General features: G+C 58.6%; 1 protein-coding gene across 8 annotated transcripts in view; it reads right to left on the bottom strand.

Moving 5' to 3' along the window:
- The window catches only part of BAIAP2 (BAR/IMD domain containing adaptor protein 2), a 47,900-nt gene that overhangs the window by 15,242 nt on the left and 14,656 nt on the right, over positions 1-18,002 (bottom strand). For 7 of the 8 annotated variants that reach the window (XM_054221711.1, XM_054221714.1, XM_054221707.1 and 4 more), the window contains exons 4-6: positions 10,815-10,876; positions 10,445-10,516; positions 9,559-9,696 (exon numbers count right to left, since the gene is read on the bottom strand). In XM_054221711.1, coding sequence (XP_054077686.1) covers positions 9,559-9,696; positions 10,445-10,516; positions 10,815-10,876 — 272 coding nt within the window. The remainder of the gene's footprint in view (positions 1-9,558; positions 9,697-10,444; positions 10,517-10,814; positions 10,877-18,002) is intronic. The other variant, XM_054221710.1, reaches the window with a different exon arrangement.

Below are 18,002 nucleotides of genomic sequence, written 5' to 3'. Positions count from 1 at the left end.
GAGCGTCCACCAAGCCTCCGAGAGGGGCATCTCTCCCACCCATCGCTGTCCTGCCCTGCAACGCCTCATCGCCGCCGGCTCTTCCCCGGGATGGCAGCACCACACCGAAAAGCCACAAGCAGCCGTGGGGACCAGGCACTGCTAAACCAGTTTCATAAAGTCTGAGCTTCCCTAAGAAGGGAATTAAACTGGAAATTCTGGGCCCAAAGCAGCTTTACTTCTTTCCTCATGTTTAACGGTTATTTTTAGCACGCTACAATATTTATTAGCAGACACATAAAATGGAACAAACCTCAACAAAGCGGTGAGATTAAGTGACATCCCAGACTTCAAAGGGGGCTTATTTCAGAGCTGGAGCTCCTGCTGCTCCCCCAGCCCGCTCGGAGCGCCCTCCCTCCGGAGCAAGCCCTGCGCAGAGCTCCTTCCCGCGGGACCCAGCACGTTTTTGGTCTCCCCACAGGCACCAACACGGGTTGGGGGAAGGGGCTCAGCGAGAAATGGGTAAAAACCCAGTTTGCAACCAACAACCCTGTTTCAAGGAGAGTTTCTTTTCCCCCCCCAAAATGAGAAAATCCAGTGCAAACGCCCATGTTTAAGGAACAGAAATAAACGAAGGTAGCTGAGTTGACGCCGTTGGGTGTAGATGCAGAAATAATGGAGGTATTTGCATCACCCCCATGTGAAGCTGTGGGGAGAGCTGAGCCCGACTGGGGCTGGCGGGATATAGGGGAGGGCACCGGGACAGCTGTCAGACAGCCGGGCTGTGCCGGCGGCAGGCACCCGGGCACCAGGCAGAGGCGGCAGCAGCCCCGGGCACGTGCCTGCGGGGACAGCGGGCAGGAGCAGGCGGCCGTGGGAGGACGAGCTCGGGGAAAGCATCGCTCCCCGGAGTGGGCTCAGGACAGAGGCGCTGCCAGCAGCACGCCGCCTCCTCCCGGGTATTATTAGCCCCGGCAACAGCACAGGGACAGAGCCCAGAGGCGTCAGCCTGGCAGCGGCAACGGGGAGTCGGGAGGGAAGGATACTCCAGCATGGCCCAGAGCCCCCGGCTCCACCAGGGTGCAGTGCCCCGACACCTCCATCGCACCCCTGCTACACCCGGGATGGAGCGAGCTCCGCCATCCCCACACCTCTGCAGCACAGGCAGCTCCCGAAAAAGTTTCCCTCCCTTCTCTCCCGAGGGAAGCGGCGGGATGATGCTCCCCCTCCTGCAGAGCCCCGTTTCTGGCAGGAACCACAACCATGGCAGCACCCAAAATAGCAGGAGTGCGGGAGCAAGGGCAGCCCCTGATACCCTAAACTCATCCAGCTTAATTTCCTAACTGGGGCATCGAGGAGGAGCAGGTGAGGCGTGAAACGAGTCCAGCGCCGGCTCATTTAGTTCAGTCGCACCAGGAGCATCCCGCCGCGGCGCAGCCGTGCCCCGGGTACTCCCCTCTGCTCCCAAACGCTCCCCCGCACCGGGGAAAGCCTTCTTTATCTTAGTGAGGTTAGACTTTTAGTTTTAATCATGATATAAATGCGCAAGTTGAAGTCTTATTTACATCCCTGATTTCAATCTTGTTTTGCAAGTATACTTTTAATTATTTCACTCAAGAAAGGCTTGTCTTAATGGCTGAAGCCAGTTAGAACATGTCGACTTGCAAGCAGAGAGCCTAAGCTCTAAATTTAGTATTCTCAGCGCTTTATATACTTTATGTAAATATGCCTGATGTGCCATTGATTTATTCAGAGCTTTGATTTTTACAGGCTATTACATTACAAAATGGCGAGCGACACTTCTTGTTCACTAGACAGTTTTCCTTTTAGATTTGCAATGACAATGGGCTTTCAAACAATGCATAGAAAGACAATTTAAATAAAAACCTCGCTAAATGTGCCGGATGCACGGGGGGTGGGGGGGGAAAAAGGCAAGGCACAAAGCATGATGTAAGATGTCGCTGCTGAGGGTCAAGGAGAAGCACTGGCTCCCATCAATATTTTTCCTTAAACAAGGGGAAAAATCCCCCCGGTCTGTGACCTGAGCACCCGCGGGGCAGAGAGCCGGCCGCGCTTGCGGTGTCACGGCTGTGCCGAACACCAGAGCAAGCGCCAGAGCCACCCAACAGCTCCAGAAACCTTTTCTGGGTTTCTAGGTTGGAGAGGCCTCAAATAACTCCCCCATCCCCCCCCGCCTCCCAAACACATTCACTTCCAATTCACCGGGAGCCGCTGACCTAATTAGCAATGTCAGCACGCGGCCGGGAAAGGGTTTGGTTTAAGACGCTGCCGGGGCTCGGGGTGGGAGCCAGCGGAGCAGGGGCTCCTGCCTGGGCTGGAGAGCCCTGGCGGCACCGCGGTGGTGGCCCAGCCGGGGACCTGCTAGCCCAGCCCCTCCCGACTGCCCGATATCCGGGGGGACGAGGGGTGCTGGAGCAAAGCTGGGCAATCTCCACTCAGGAGCCAGAGCAAGTGACCCCACCGGCTCAGACGGTAAAATAGGAACAAAAAAAACCATGAAAGAGGAAACCAGATGCTGCGAAGTCCTCAGCTCAGACAGCCGCCGTCATCCCCGGCACAGAAAAGCCGGGGCTCACCAAGGCCCTGCCACTCAGACGAACATCCTCCCAGCGCTGCCCCAAAGCTGACAGCCAGAGGTGTGCGAGGATGGAAGAGCATCCGAGAAGTGTCAAGACCTGAGTTCTTTTCAAGCGCGCGCTGCCATCACTGTAGTTAGCGCAGGTGAAACAGCAACATCATTACTGAACTTCAGTCAAGCCTTTAATAACCACCCATCCCCACTGGAAAAAAATGAGTTCAAGCCATTCTATCCAAGCCAAGAACGTGCAAGCCACTCAGGAGTACGAGCCAAGGGCAATGCAAATCACCACCGCGCCAAGCGTGGCGGCAGAGATCATCATTACGGATCTTTATGGGCGATCAGATGCGTCTGCCACTGCCAGAAACACAGGCTGAGCGCGGGACCGGCCGCAGGTACAAGAGGGAACTGAGTGCAGGCAGCGAGGCCACCTTTCAGGGGCCACCAGCTCGCCGGGGCGGGCACAGCCATGAGCTCAGAGAGCAGACAGCCAGCGACGCCGCAGGGGAGCCGGCGGTGGGTGCGCTCCTAGCCAGCATCCGGGAGAGATGCTCGGTTCCAAACACCGGGCTCTCGTCCCAGGGAGGGACGGGACGGGAGGAGCGGCACAGAGCAGGGGAAGGGAGAGGACTCCGAGTGCCAGACCGATGCGGCCGGCTGAAATACCCGGAGGGAGTAAACACCAAGAGAAGGGAGGATTTATTTAGGGAACCACAAGGGAGAATAATTAGAAAGTAATGGGATAAAATAAGAAAGAAGTTAGGCTGATTAAGAGAGGAAGAGCATCTAAGCTGTTGATTAGTCTCAAGGAAAAACAGCTGAAATCCTACCACAGCCAAAGTAAGGAAAGCAAGAGCCTGGGGATCCGCAGCCCCGGCAGCTCCTGCGGAAGGAGGCAGCTTTTCCTCATTCCCAGAATTTGCTCCTTGCGTGGAAGCTGGTGGACCCTGGAGCAGCCTCGGGGGAGACACTGTCCCCTCGGGCCACCTCCAGCCTCCATCATCACCCAAGTTACGGCTGGAGAGGGAGAGGAGGCTGGCAGTTTGTTTAGCCAGACAGAGCGATGCCGCATTCGAGCCCTGGGATACCAGCGGTGCTTCCCAGCACAGCATGGATGGGAAGGAGACCGGAGCTCGGACACGAGCCTGGAGGTGACCTAAACTCTCTTGTAATAAGGCAAATAAACCAACAAAGCAAACCCTCTCCCGCAGCGGAGAATGCTTATACGCGGGTCACCAAGGGAGCCAAGACGCGTTTCACTGCCTTTTGCAAGGACAAACCCCCCCGCAGAGCCACGGCACCCCGTGTCGCCACAGCCGCCCACTGTCAGACGGCTTCTGTGCCTCTGGCACACAGGCACCCCCCGCCGCTCTGCGCCTCTCCCGGGGGGAGCAGACAAAATCCTCGGCCCTGCACAAGCACCCACCCCCCCAGCCCGGGAAGGGCTGTCAGTGCCGGCAGCCGCTGCACCACCCACACCGCTCCGACTCCATCCCCCTGCGGCCAGAGCCCTCCTCGGGACGCGCGGACACCATCGCGTTGATGGTTATCCAAGGTGAAACACTACGCGGAGCGGATCCGAGGGAGCACAGCCCCGACAGCCGCCCTGCTCCGAGGACGCCAGCCTCCCTCTGCCCCCCGCCCCCGAAAAGGGCTGTCTCCCCTCCTTACGTTGCCTGTCTCACACATCTGTTCACCGGGGCATCAGCCTCAGCCTTCCCCTGCTCCCGTGAAGCGCCAGCCACACACACACGTGACGTTACATAAAATTTACAGAGAGCAAACCAGCAGGCAAGCGCCTTCTCCAGCCGGCTGTGCGGGGGCTTCGTGATCAGCTGCTTAAAACGTTCCCTCGATACAGGGACGCCCCGGATCAACGGCTCGGTGCACAAGGTTTGGTACCAAAATGCTCATCAGATGTGGCCCTGACCTGCGCAGGCATGGGGAAAAGAGAGACCGGCTTTCCAGAAGAGTCATTTGAGGCACCTCAGCCCAGAGGAAAAGAAGTTTAAGATTTCACTTTGCATATTTGCGGCAGCTGCTTATAGATTCGTAGAGCCGGTTTGAGGAAGCCACGCTTGGTGCTGGAGCCTGCACCTCACCCGGGGTGGAGGGGACACTGCCAGCCACGGCGGCTGAGCAAACCCAGCCCGGCCACGGCAGCTGGGAGCAGGAGGTGGAGACTCCCCTCCTCCCGGTGCTGCCTCTTTCATAAGCACTCGCAGACCACGAAGTCTGAAAAAGCCATGTCAGCGTATGGCTTTTGCAGCACCGTGTCTGCAGAGAAGAAGGGCTGGTGCCCTGCCGGAGCGAGGTGAGCTGAGACCCCGCCAGCACCCAAAGCCTCCCCAGACGCTCGGGGCCACAGCCCCATGGTGAGAGGGGCCGAAGTCACCAGCACATGAGTTCACAGCTGACTACAGAATAAAGAGAGGCAAAAAAAAAAAATACCAAAAGGGCTGAACTCTCCAATAAGGTCCCAAGACACGAGCAGGTAACGCCACCGAGCTACAGGGACGCTCAGGTTGGTACATCCTGAGTGGGGACCCCTGTCGGTCCCGACCTGGCCATGGCAAGAAGGATGCTCAGCCGCTACCCCCGGAGCAGCTCAGCCCCAGACCCGATGCAGCTCCCACCAAGCGTTCCACAGGCCATTCCCCTCCCAGCACCCGCTGACCGCATTTGCTGGGTCTGGGCACCCAGCCTGACCCGGCTGAAAGCACCATCAAACCTGGAGAGAGTTTTACCTGCAGCCACCGAGCTTTTACATAATTCTTCCCGATTTGACTTTGACATAAGCCCTTGTAACCTGGTTTGTGCAAACTCCTTGTCAGTTAGAGCTTCTTGACCTACACCTAAAATTATTTCTCCTGATGGGAATACCAAAATGAGGTTTCAATTACTAAAGTTTATAAACCCACCCTCCCCACCCCCCCGGGTTATTTGGCACAGTGGTATTTAATGCTTAAAATATTCCCATAGGTGTGGACAAGCAGGAGACCCACCCGGGCAGGAGGCGCCGGCACCGCCGCACCGAAAGCTCTTTTGCCTGGGTCGGGCCCAGCCTTTCACCGCGCACAGCCGGCTGCAGCTTCGCTATTTAGCGTGAATTACACTCAGCTTGGCCCCAGCCCAATGGAGAAACCCAATTGCTCGTAGCGTTAATATGATTTGATGAATAGCTTGAACCAACTTAACTCCATTGCCGAGCTGCTGATTCAATCAAGGTCCTAAACCCATCGTGACCTTGATTTCATGGCTTGATCGTAACCACGCGTTTAATGAAATTACAGCAGTTTAGCTTCCTTGGCGATTGTTTAATCTTAATATTGTTTTCATTTTTCTTCGTGAGAGACACGAAGTGAATGGAATTGGTTTATTCTCCCGGTTTTCAACGCAGGTCAAAAAAATCTCAGTAACTCCACAGCTAAGATGAGACATCCGAGGCAGTTTGGTGTCTCAGCTTTCATTCCTCATGTATAACAAAAGCTCTGGACTGATTCATAAGGAATAAAAAGCCTGGCTTTATTACGACATTCAGCAGTCACAGCCCACAACCACAGCATCTCTCTTGACCATGACAGACAAAGCTCTGGAGATGGAAAATCACTCCTGGAGCCTAATTGCACTTTGAGCTGCTTTTAAACTACGCGAGTCGTCTTTACTGCAAACCACAAGGTGTTTTAAATCCTCGACCATCTTAATCCTGCATCCTCGTCTATTAAACTCCACAAAACAAGCACAAGAGACAGTGGCCAGGTGACGTGGGACTTGCAGACAGCCCTGGGCCAGCTCTCTCCATGCAGCGAGAGGCTGACGAAGCTCAGCAGAAGCCTCCTGCGAGTGCCCAGGAGCATCGCTCCGCTGCCTCGCCCCGAGCAGACCTCCCGAAGCTACTGCTCCCCAGCCAGGAGATAATCAGTCCTGTGCAGTGCCTGCTGAATATCAGCATTTATTTCTGCTTCATCAAGGGGGAAATTCTGAATTCAGGAGTCACCGGTGAGATCTGGGCTGTTTTACCGGGCTTTCTGATCAATCTAGCAGAACATGGAGCCCAAGCCACGCTGGAACCCTGGCCCAGGTGAGGGCTGTCTTCTGCCGCCCGGCAAACCGGAGCCTGAACAGCCCCCAAACCTCCTCTCACCTCGGCAGAGCGAGGTGTTAGAGCAACCAACGTCCCGGAGCTCCCCGGAGGACAGCACTGCCTCTCCCACCCATCTCCCTTGCAGGCGATGAGGTGATGCGGTCACTCAACAAGAGGCGCAAAGGCAGAGAGGAGCAATTCTGCTTCCCATTGCATTAAATAAGGAGAGGGATGATGACAGAGCACAGACTCCTGGCTGCTGACTGCTACAGTAGCTTAAGTGGATGAGTCTTTAAAAGAAGAGCAGGACGCGACTGCTTTATTGAAGGAGATGACTGATGTAGCCATCAGGACGTTTCCATCAACAGCAGCTTCTCCCATTACGAGACAAGTAATTTGCAACAGCCCATTAGAAGAGCTCCATCCACTTGCCGTCTGATCGGTCTGTGGTCCCCGGGCACCAGCCTGATGAAGTCTGCAGCATCCTGCAAGCATCAGGAGATGCCTTCAGCCTCCTCCTCCTCCTCGGCTGCCAGGTCTTTTACAAGCCGGCCGCAGGGGTGGCCCTGGGCCAGCTAAACAAATTGAACGACGCGCGGCGCAGTTCTCTGCTTTAAGTAAGTTGAGGAAGGTTTTTGTGGAGCAAAGCCCCGCGGCGAGACGCCGACAGCCCCACAGATGCTCTGGCTTCACGAAGCCCCAGCCAAGGCTCCCTTCTCAGGCCCTCGGAGCTCCAGGCTGGACCCACCCTTGGAGCAATCCCCCCGCTTCCCTGTGCCCAGGCTGCGAGAACAGCATCAAGGGTGGCCTAAAATATCTTCTTTTTCTGTTGAAAGGAAATACCAGCATCACAGCCGGCAGAGAACAGAGGGAAAATTGCCCTCTTGCCTGAATTCAGCACTTTAACTTTGTGTTTTGATTGATCTGGGCCGGGGGGAGGCGGGGGGGGGGGGGGGGGGGAGCAGCGAGCAGTTGAGCAGTCTCATAGCTCTTTAAGCTCAAAAGCCATCATAAGGCTTTTTCAGAGATAAGCGCTTCCTAAATACTTACTGCTGAAAGATTAAGAGAATGAAAGCCTGATCCTGTTTCCCTGCCCCACGCGGCCGTGCCAACAGGACTACCCCATCCCCGCCACATCAAAACACCGCTCCTCTCCCAGCTCCGTAACGCTGATCACGGGGACGGATTTTCTCTTCCTCCGACGCCGGGTGTGGGATGGGGATCCCTGCACAGCACCAGCCTGGAGGGTGGGGGGGGTGGTTTGGCAGGAGCAGGGTGGCTCTGGCAGCAATTCGGCTCTGTTGTCCCTGTCCGCAGCTTTGGCAGGTAGAGGATAACAAAGCAGGTTTGATCCCCCGAGTTTCCCCACGCTGCGCCTCGTTGCCTGACAGGGCTTTTCTGGCTCAGCAGGAATTCCAGAGCCAGGGCTTGCGGAGACGCCGCTGCTCAGAAGGGGCCGAAGCCGCTCAGCTCCCAGGAAGGCGCCAGCCCCCGCCTCAGCGGGCAGGATCCCCCCCCCCCCACCCCGTGCTGCACCCACACCGGCCATCCACGCTCGCACCCGCCGTGCCTCCTGCCAGCGGCCCCGCGCCGGCTCGGGAGCCGGGAGGGCAGGAGCTCAGCGCAGGGAGGATGACTGAGGGCACGAGTTTTCTCCTTCAGTGCTTACTCTGATTCACGCCACCCAGAGAATGACTGATTTCCCAAGTTTTAGTGCAATTAAGAATGTCACTTCCCCAGCACAGCCTCCACAGTGACTACCTGCCGATGACTTCGACTGCCGCCCCGCACGCAGCCCCGGCGAGCGAAGCACCACCGACATCTACATCCCCCTCCGCAGACACGGATCACTGACACGATGCTGGCCCGTGGCATCCAGAGTAACAGCTCCCGGTGCCAACATAACGCACACTCTCGTGCCTCAGAGACGAGACGAGGTCATTTCTGCCTTCAGGGTCCATCTTCCCCTTTTCAGGGTACTGCCATCACTCAACAGACTCCACTCGAGTAGCAGCACGAGGGCTTTCAGCCAGAGCAGCTCTGCAGGTGCAGCAATTTCTCGTTAAAGTTTGCCATGTTCAGCCGTGCTCCGGGCAAAGCTCGAACCACAGGTCGCAGACTATCACAATTCATGAACTCCTGCTGCGAACGCATCAGTGACCTGGGTGCCGCAGGCCCTTGGCACATCCCACTCCCGGCACCAGCCGGGGATGTGCCCTGGATGCTCTTCAGCGAGACCCCGACCTCCGAACCGTGCCCACCCTCATGGGACGTGGATGTCGGGAGGGACCCCGGCCCCGCGCAGCCGGGACCCCGTGCGCACATGGCGCGTGGTGGGCGAGCGAGCCCACACCGCCATCACACCGATCACACCGTGGTGATTCACCGCGGCCGCCCCCGGCCCGCGCCGCCACCCCGGCAAGCTGGGGGAAGGGACGCCCCGGCAGCAGGCACAGAAAAATATTTAAGCAAAACACCATCCAGAGGAAGATGGATCTGGCACAACAGAAATTAATGATCTTTTTGGGTTCATTCATTAAGCAAAAAAAAAAAAAAAAAAAAAAAAGGCACCAGGAGCAGTGGATTGAGCAGGGTTAGTCACCACCGCCCGGCACAACATCTGCCGTCAGCGGTGCTCGCAGCCTCCCCCTCTGCACCGTCCTCCCCCGGGGTGGCCACGAGACCATCACGGGCTGCCGCCCCCTCCCTGTCCACACCTCCCACGCCCCCCACGCTCCCCTAATGCTGCGGCGCTCTCTCCTCGGAGGAGAGCAGCAAACCCTTCTCCAAAGGCTCGCAAGAGCTGGGCCGCCCCCCCACCATGCGGTACCAAGCACCCCCTGCCCTGCACCAGGCGGGATGCTGTGTGTCCCCCCCGCCCCGGCCGGGGTCCTACCTGGAGCTCCTTGTCCGAGTACTTCTGGGGGTTTTTGCTGCCTTGGCTCTTCTTCCGAAGTTTCTTCAGCTCTGCCTGGCACTTGTCGAGCGAGTCCCCTTTGCTCCTTTGCTCCGTCTGGTATTTTTTCAGCGCAGCCTGGACGGGACAGGAGAAAGCTCTGAGCAGCCGAAGATGAGCCCCTGCCTCGGCCGCGGCTCCTGCTGGAGGGTCAACACCCAGAGCAGAGCACGGTCTGAAACGCCACCAGTGCAGTGCCGGGCGTCTCACTGCATTTAAAACTGGGACAGTGCAAGCAAGGAAACCGAAGTGAGAGATGCTACGGGCTCTCAGCATTGCCCTCTCTTTCTCGGGACGCGAGGCGCGGGGCTGGACGGGCTCCCTGCTCCTCACTCTCACGCCAAGTGTGTCCCGCACAGCGGCCCGCTCTTGGCTCCGTCACTTCGAGGTGAATGACAGCGTGAACGAGATGACCACGCTTTCATGGTTTTCTTTTTGAGACTGCACTGAGCTGTTCAAAAGCGTCTACGTGAGAGGTGCATAACTGATCCTGACAATTCTGTTCCCCTCCGTAAGCAAAGCCCCTCCTGCCTCTTGACTCCTTGGCTTGCTTTGCTTCCGTGCAAACCTGTGTGCAGCCCCCCCGGACTTCGGGAGAAGCAGGATCGCCGCGTCCCAGAGAGCGAAAAGGGCGGCGATAGTCTGAGACTAGCGAAAATGCTGTTCTGTGTGTGGGGATGTGCATGATGGCCAGGGACCCATCTGTAACCAGGGGCAAAGCAGTGCCCGGGCACGACCGTCCCCGAGCAGGGCAGCAGGAACAGGAGACGCGGAGATGCCGGAGCCAGCGCTGGCGCTGCCGAGACCGCGCGAGACCACAACTCACACTCAGGTACCGGGAGTCCAGCTCCACCTTCTGCTCCAGCTGCGTCAGCAGCTCGTTGTGGAAGGACTTGAGCTGCGGGCAGAAAGAGAACGTGGTTCCTTGGCGAGGGCGGGCAAACGCTGCCGGGGAGCGGGGCTGTACAGACAGAGCAGGGGCCGACGGGGGCGAGGGACAGACGGACGCTCACAAAGGGACTCAGCGGGGCAGAAGCGGGTGGCCGAGCAGACCAGACCCTTTGCAGCTCAGCAAACCCACTTCAGAAGGCCTGGTGTCGCCCAGACAGGACACAGAAAAGCATTTTGCTTGGCTGCGGCACCGGCAGCGCCCGCAGGCAGGGGGAGAGCCCGGCACACCGGGCTGGGGCACTCACCATCTCCTCCAGCTGGTTCTGGATCTGCCTGTGGACTTCTGCCATCTGGAAGAGCACGTCTCCTGCAAAGACAAGACGTGGGGAGAGAGTTTGAGGTGCTGAGCTTCAGGGGGGGACACCCCAGGGCTGGGGCAGGCAGCACCCTGCTAGCATGGGGGGGTCCGCAGCTCCTGGGGTACCCCCAGTTCCCATCTTTGGGGAGCTGTAGGTGAGCAGATGAATATCTGAGACACTTGGACCAACAGGTACCTCTCGTGCAGCGTGAAGGGAAACGAGAACAAGCAGCAGCAGGACCCCAGCGCCCGGGGGCAGCCCCTGCCCGTGACTCACTGTGCCATCGGCCACCCCAGCTACGGCACGGCTCTGCCCCTGCCAGCCCTTAGCCTGGCCACAGGGACGTGACAAAGGAGCCAGAGACGATGGGACCACGAAAGGTCCCTCATCCCGACCTGATTCACAGTCCAGCTATTGAAGGGAGCAGGTGGAGTCCAGAGATGCTGCACTAATAACTGAGAGGGGGATTTTAACAGCACCGTTACAGCCAGGAGCTTCGCCTGACGCTCTCCCAGCCGCGCGTGCAGCCCACAGCCAAGCCCAGAGCGCCCCCGGCCCTCTCCCCGGCAGTGGGGCGGCAGAGAGACGCAGCCCTGGGACTCAGTCCCGCTCACGGGGCTGCAAACGGAGCTACGCCCTCGGTTAATATTTGCCTCAAAACCACTGGACCTGTTCAACCCCGGTGGCTGAGCCGTGCAGGGGCAGCGAGGGCAGAGCCATGGCGGTGACAAACACCGCAGATGTCACTCCCACGAGCGGCCGCCCACGGCCAAGGGATCCCGGCGCTGCTTTGTCCCTTCCTTTAATTTTTCTTTTCAAGTGCAGAACGCATCGAGTCACACACACCCGCCACGCTTTTCCTGGGAGGATGGGCAGCGTCCGGCCTCGGCACAAGCCCCAGCGCGGCTGGAGCCAGACACACACACGCGGGAGCTGCTGCAGCATCTTTTAGGGGAGCGGCCAGCGCTACCGCTGGACTAAAAGCCCGACCTCCGGGTCAGAGCAAGCTCTCAGGGAGAGCCGAGCCCCGTCAGCTATTTGTAAGGGCTGAGTTAGGAAGCTCTTACTTAAAGCATGGCAGGTCCCCGCTTCCCCGGAGGCTTCCGGCTGACATGGAGCTGTTTACAAACTGAACACCACGAGCCGTGTCTCCGAGCTGCCCCTGTCTCAGGACTCAGCCCCGGCAGGTCCCGCAGCCCGCGGTGGCTGGGAACCACCCCCCCCGGCCCCGCCGACACCCCCAGGGGCTCTCCAAAGGGAAGCAGCATCCCACCTCCCGTCCCAGAAAACTCAGAGCAGCGCCTGGGATAACTCAAAGCCCCAAACGTACAGCCCACAAAGACGTACGTGGAGTTCTGAAGGAGAGAACAGCAGCCTCAGGGATGGGAAGCGCGAGGGGAAGGGGACACCAGCCCCAGAGCCCAACGTGCGGGAGGAGATGGCGCAACACTGCCGGGGCTGCTCAAGGCGGAGGTGGCAGCTCCTGGCAGGGACGAGCCTGGGAACCCACTGGGGATCTGGGGGCGAGCGGCCACAGCCCTAATCCCACCGTCCCCCTCCCCCGGCGTGCACGGCCACCCTGCAGCCGAGACACAGTGCCCAGGTTGCTTCCAGGTGGGGCTGCTCACTCCGGTCCTGCTCCAGCGAGAGCCCAGTCCCGGCAAACACTGCGCTTTTGGGGCATTTAGAGAACGGGGCATTTAGAAATTTAGAGAATGAAGGAAAACACAGGATCTCAGCAGAGGGCAGGTCTGCCCTGCGCTCCAGCACAACTGCACCCTCTGTAGGTGGAGTCAAACCTCAGCAACGGAGACGGGGATGAGCCAAACCAGCATCTCGCCGGTGCAAGGGAACCATTGGGACCCTCGTTCACCACAAAGCCAGGCGGCGCACACCGGGCCAGCCCCACTAGCCCATCGTCCCCAGCACACGGGCCGTGCGCCAGCCGAGTGTCAACACCAGTGGCCGGTCGGGAACAACCTGGCCCAACGTTTCTTTGCTCTTGCCGATGAAGCAATTCGTACTTCGCACCATACACCATGTCTCAAAAACTCCTGCAAACATTAAAATTTGATCCCTTTTCGTCCTTGGCGGGCACCAGCCCCCTGCGCTGTGGGTCGATGCAGTGACAGAACCAGCTGCGGCACCTGCAGGCACCCAGCCAGCGCCGACTGCCACCGGGGCCACTGTCCCCCCGGGTCCCCATGCAGCTCCTTGAGAGAACAGCGATGCACAAAGCATCCCACAAAGCGAGGAGGTGATGGAGGAGGCTCCAGGAAAAAAAATTGTGTGCTGAGATTCCCGCAGCCCCGCTGAAGTAACTTTTACAGCCGTTCGCAAGGTGCCGAGCAGAGCGGAGCAGCCCCCGGCGCTCACGCTGAGCGGGCAGCGACTACGGCGATTACGCACGTCTGCGCCGAAGGGCTTCACGCATGAACGGGGAGGTCCGGGCAGGGGGTCACCACCGGGAGAGCGCCAGGAAATTGCTCTCCGGTCAGGCTGCGACAGCTCAATCATGGGAAGTGCACAAATTCCCACTGCAAGGAGGCAATGACGTAACGCCGTCGCTTGGCTGAGATTGCTTTTTCAGGAGTAGATCAATGCAAGGGTGGCCCGCTTATTCTTTCCAAAGCTTGCGCCACCCCCTCTCCCTGTGGCTTCCCATTTGGCCAGAATGGAAACCCCAGCCGGGAACGCCGGCACAGGGCTGGCTGAGGCCTTTCTGGCCACCGCTGCTGAGCTCCCAACCCAGCCGGAGAGCGGAGACCAGGGCGCTCAGAAATCATACACATGTCCCCAAACCCAGCGCTGGGTACACCCAGCCCCTCGCACCGGGACAGTCGGGCTCTGTTCCCACCGCATTCCTCACCCAGGGAATTAGCCTGTTCCCAGCAGCCCTGCGTGGGGCGCCTCTCAGCAGATACACGTCTCTTTGTTCAGACTTTTTTCTCCTCCTCCACCACCACCACCCCCCCCCTTGGCGCTTATCGCAGCGAGAGCACGGGGCGTTCCAGCCCCACATCAAAGCAGGCAGCGGTGCGGAGCCCTTCCCACCCTGCACAGCATCCCTGCTGCAAGCTGCTCCGCGTCCCAGCCCAGCCAAGGGGACACTGCCGTCCCCCTGTCCCCGTCATGCTCCGCTGCCGTGGCTGGTTTGACGAGCCTTTGCTGGCGGCATGGCCAGGAGCAGCTCAAGGTGAGCACGGTGGCAGTGCTGGAAGGTGGCTGGACGCCTGCCTGGCGCTGGGCTGAGCAGAGGCACCAGAGCTTCCTCCGGAGCCTCTCCCCGGGCTGGGACAGCCCAGTTGGCTCCCAGGGAATCAGCTCCAGGCTTCCCATGGCCTCCATCGTCGCCCACACAGGGCAGCAGCAGGATTTGAGCGAGCAAAACACCCTAAATAGCAGCTGCAACGCCATGTGAATTCTCATACGGCACCTCCGACACCCTGATGCCTCCCCACCACCAGCTGCTTCCCCCCTGCAAAAAAGGCCACGGACCTTGTTAGGCATTAACAGACATTTCACCTTGCAACCGCTCAGACTAACCCAGCTTGGCAGCAGGGAAGAAGTTAAACTGTGACTAAGAGATGCCACGGCAGTCGGAAAGCCAAAATACTTCAAATGCTGGCTCGGGAGAGGATCCGTGGCATTGCACCGATGGCAGGTACCGCGAGGCGTTGGCAGAGCCGGCACCACGGCACGGCCCAGCCCGGCAGCGGCACAGCCACCCACGCCACCGGCGCTTTGCATCACCTACCAGTGGTATTTGTAAGTTAAACACGGTAATTGCCGCTGCGCAGCAGGGCAGAGAACAGGGCAAGGGCTCGGGTCACGCTGGAAATTGTACAGAGAACGCGAGCTCCGCGCTAGCCTTGCTGCCAAAATGCACATCCGACGGGTCGAAAACCCAAGGTGAAGTGTCTCACCTAAGCCCGGAGGCAAAAATAAAGACAGGGAAGGGCAGGAGCGCAGAGCAAGGGCTTCACCTGCCCGCACCAGGCTCACACACCTCCCCGCAGAGCTGCAAAGCACAAACAGGCGAGGAGGAGGAGTTGCTATTTACGCGGGTCTGACTCACAGTATCGCTCTGGGAGAACTATAGGGGCTATTGTGGGCCCTTCCCTACCGCACCCAGCCGGGAACGGGCAAACAGGTTGTTCCACATCCCTCCCCATTGCTATCGGGCACCGCAAGCCCGGCGGCGCGGGAGCCAGCTGCCCCTCCAGAAGGCAAAGCAGGAGGAAACCCACCTCACGGGGTTTTGCTCGCGAGTTTTCTCAGCCTAAGGATTTTATTAGGTTTGGGGTTTTTTTTTTTTTCCTCCCCCTCCCTTCTCTTGAGCTACGTACGAGTTATTTTTAATAAAAAATACCAAACGATGCACGGGCGAAGGAGCCAAACTGCTGCAAGCCGGGACGTGTTGATGCTTGTGCACGGCTGAAGCAGCCCAGCTTGTCCTACAAGGGCAGCGGGAGCCGGTGGCCAGTGGCTGGCCAGTGGCTGGCCACCGGCTCCCGCTGCCAGAGGCTTCATCCCAGCAGCAGGGATGCTTTGGCAAGCAAAGAGCGCTGCATCCTCGCCAGCATCGCTCCTTGCTCCTCGCGAGGAGGAGGAGGACGCGGTCCCCAGGGCGTCGCTCGCCATCAAGATGACTTGGCTCTGGAGGTTGAGATTATTTTGTGCTGCCCCCCACACACGCTCCGTCTCTCCCCCTCACCTTAATGCATCTGGAGCCAAGTTGGCAGGCACAGCACATGGCACCGACGAGCCCCCTCAAGCCACGGAGGGCAGCGCTTGGCAGCCCAACACCTCATCCCGACAAGGCGGCTCTGACTCCATCAGCCCTGACATTCGGCGGCAGGAACCCGGGGGAAGATGGGTGCGCGTGCCGCGGGAAGGGTGCGAGCGCGGGGAAACAATCAGCTTCTCCGCCCTGACTCATCTATTTCCTCTTCAAAAAGGTTTCACTTACCCCAGCCCCGGAGGATGGTACCCGATTTGTTGATGTTCTATTAGCGACTCATCAGCATTATAATGATCAGCTCTGCTTGCAGCCTCTGCCTCAACCCAGCCTGGCAAAGCTTAAGACATTTTTTTTATTTATTTATGGAGAGACAAGGTGAAAGAAAAAAGCAAGAGCTTCCCAAGGCACGCGTTCAAGGACGCACCTTCAGTAACGGGCTCCCTCAGGCTGAGCAGTTGCCACTGACACCTTTGCCATGGACAGATGAGACCTGGGCGACCTGCGCTTCCCCACAGCCATCCCCGACGCAGACGTGCCTATCGTTGATGTATCGCGACAGAGACCAGCGAGTCCCTAATGCCCAACTGCTCTGGCAGCAGCTATATTGGTGGCACAGGATTAATCGGCACAGGACAACACGGCTGCACCAGCCCGGAGCTGCCCCGCTCAGACCCCCAGGAATGGATGAATCCTGCACGCCAGCAGTGCCAGGAGGGACAGCAAATCCCCCTCCCAGGACCCAGGGGTGGCCACACAACAAGCTGTGCCCCTTCCCACCATCTGCCGAGCTCACAGCGTCACCGACGGACAGCAGAAACCACAGACGTGGCCCCTCCATCTCTCCTGAAAGGCTGGAGCATCCGTCCCTACGGGAGCTGGTCCCGGGCTCGCTGCCCGGCATCCCTGGAAGATGTCACCACTGAAGGTGGAACCCAAACGTTAACAGACAGCTGCCACGCGTTAGAAACCTTCCGCCAGGCAACATGCTCTGCGCAGATGCTCGTTTAACAACCCTCCACCATTACGTACCCAAACACAGGTTGGTGAGAAGCAGCCTACTGCTACGGCAGTCTGCTCGTCATCAGGAGCGGCGAAGGCAGCGAAAAGGCAACGCGGGCAGCAGAAGAGTCCCTTTCTGAGGCGGGCAGCAGTTTTTAAGAGGTCTTTCTCATGTTTCCGCACCTTTAGCAAACCCATTCCTACAGGTTCCTTCCCTGAGGGAACTACACAGCTTGGAGGCAGAGTCCCGAATTCCTGGAACAATTCCTCTGGCAAATTAGGCCTTCCAACAGAATCGCAGGTGGAAATGCAGGTCCAAAGCATCCATTCTCCCACCAGTGCAAAGTTGTTACCCACAAGGCATTAAGCACGTTGTTAAGTCAATTTTTAAAAGGATCAAGCGACAAGATTATCGCTGCTCTCCCCCCCCGGAGCTGGTCTCCAGGGGCAGAGGGACCTTGCTGCAGGGACACCAAGTCACCCGCCACAGGCAAATATTTCCTTACGTTCAGGTTCGGTGTTTCTGGGCACCGCTCTGGCAGGTCCCCAGTGGACATCGGGCACCGCGGCCACCACCGGCTCCGGTGGCCCCAGATCACACTCTGAACGCTGTGATGACCCTTGACATTCGCGGCATCTATATCTGCATCTCCGCTGCTGCAGGAAGCATCTACCCAAAACAACTGCAAATCCAATTAAGAGATTAATCCCTCTCCCCCGAGGATTCAGCGCAGCACGAAGCCTCCGAACCACACCGCCGCCGAGCAGCCCGGCCAGACCCAGGAGCTGCAGTGAAGACAAGAGTCTGAACTCACCTGTGCAGCCGGGGGCATCCCACCAGCCTGGTCTGCTCCGCACCAGGAGCTGCCACGTTGGCCACCCCACCGGGGCGCAGGCCGGTAGCACCCTGGTTCTACGGCAGCATCACGGACAGGACCAGGCTCTGTGCTCACCTCCAACACGCCCAGTGGAGATGGCTCTACCCCACATCCCTCCATTTTCAAAGCTTTTCAAGAGCTCGTTTAAAACTCTTGAAGCCCAGCATCCTCCACTGACCCCAAAGGGCTCCACAGCAGAGGGCTGGACCATTAAGGTGCCACCAGCCCCGATTTTATCATGCAAATGGTGTATCAGAAGAAAGCCATTATCTACCAGAGGCTCATTTCAGCTCAACAATGGAAGACTAATCACTGCATGTCTCGCCCTTTCACAGGGCCCTGCTTCAGTCAGAGCAGCATTCACTAATTCCAGAGGGCCTTCCAGAAAAAAAACCAATCCCAGAACAAAATCCACCTCCAGCGCTGGAGGAGTTTCCTGCAGGTGCTGCTCAGCCCCAGCATCCCACGCGCTCCCAACCTGCTGGAAACTCCCTCGGCTCCACTCACCAGGCA

This window comes from Rissa tridactyla, chromosome 15 (genome assembly GCF_028500815.1).
Source record: "Rissa tridactyla isolate bRisTri1 chromosome 15, bRisTri1.patW.cur.20221130, whole genome shotgun sequence".
Taxonomy (NCBI): domain Eukaryota; kingdom Metazoa; phylum Chordata; class Aves; order Charadriiformes; family Laridae; genus Rissa; species Rissa tridactyla.
Note: the sequence above shows the minus strand (reverse complement) of the source record. Positions and strands in the feature narration are given on the sequence as shown.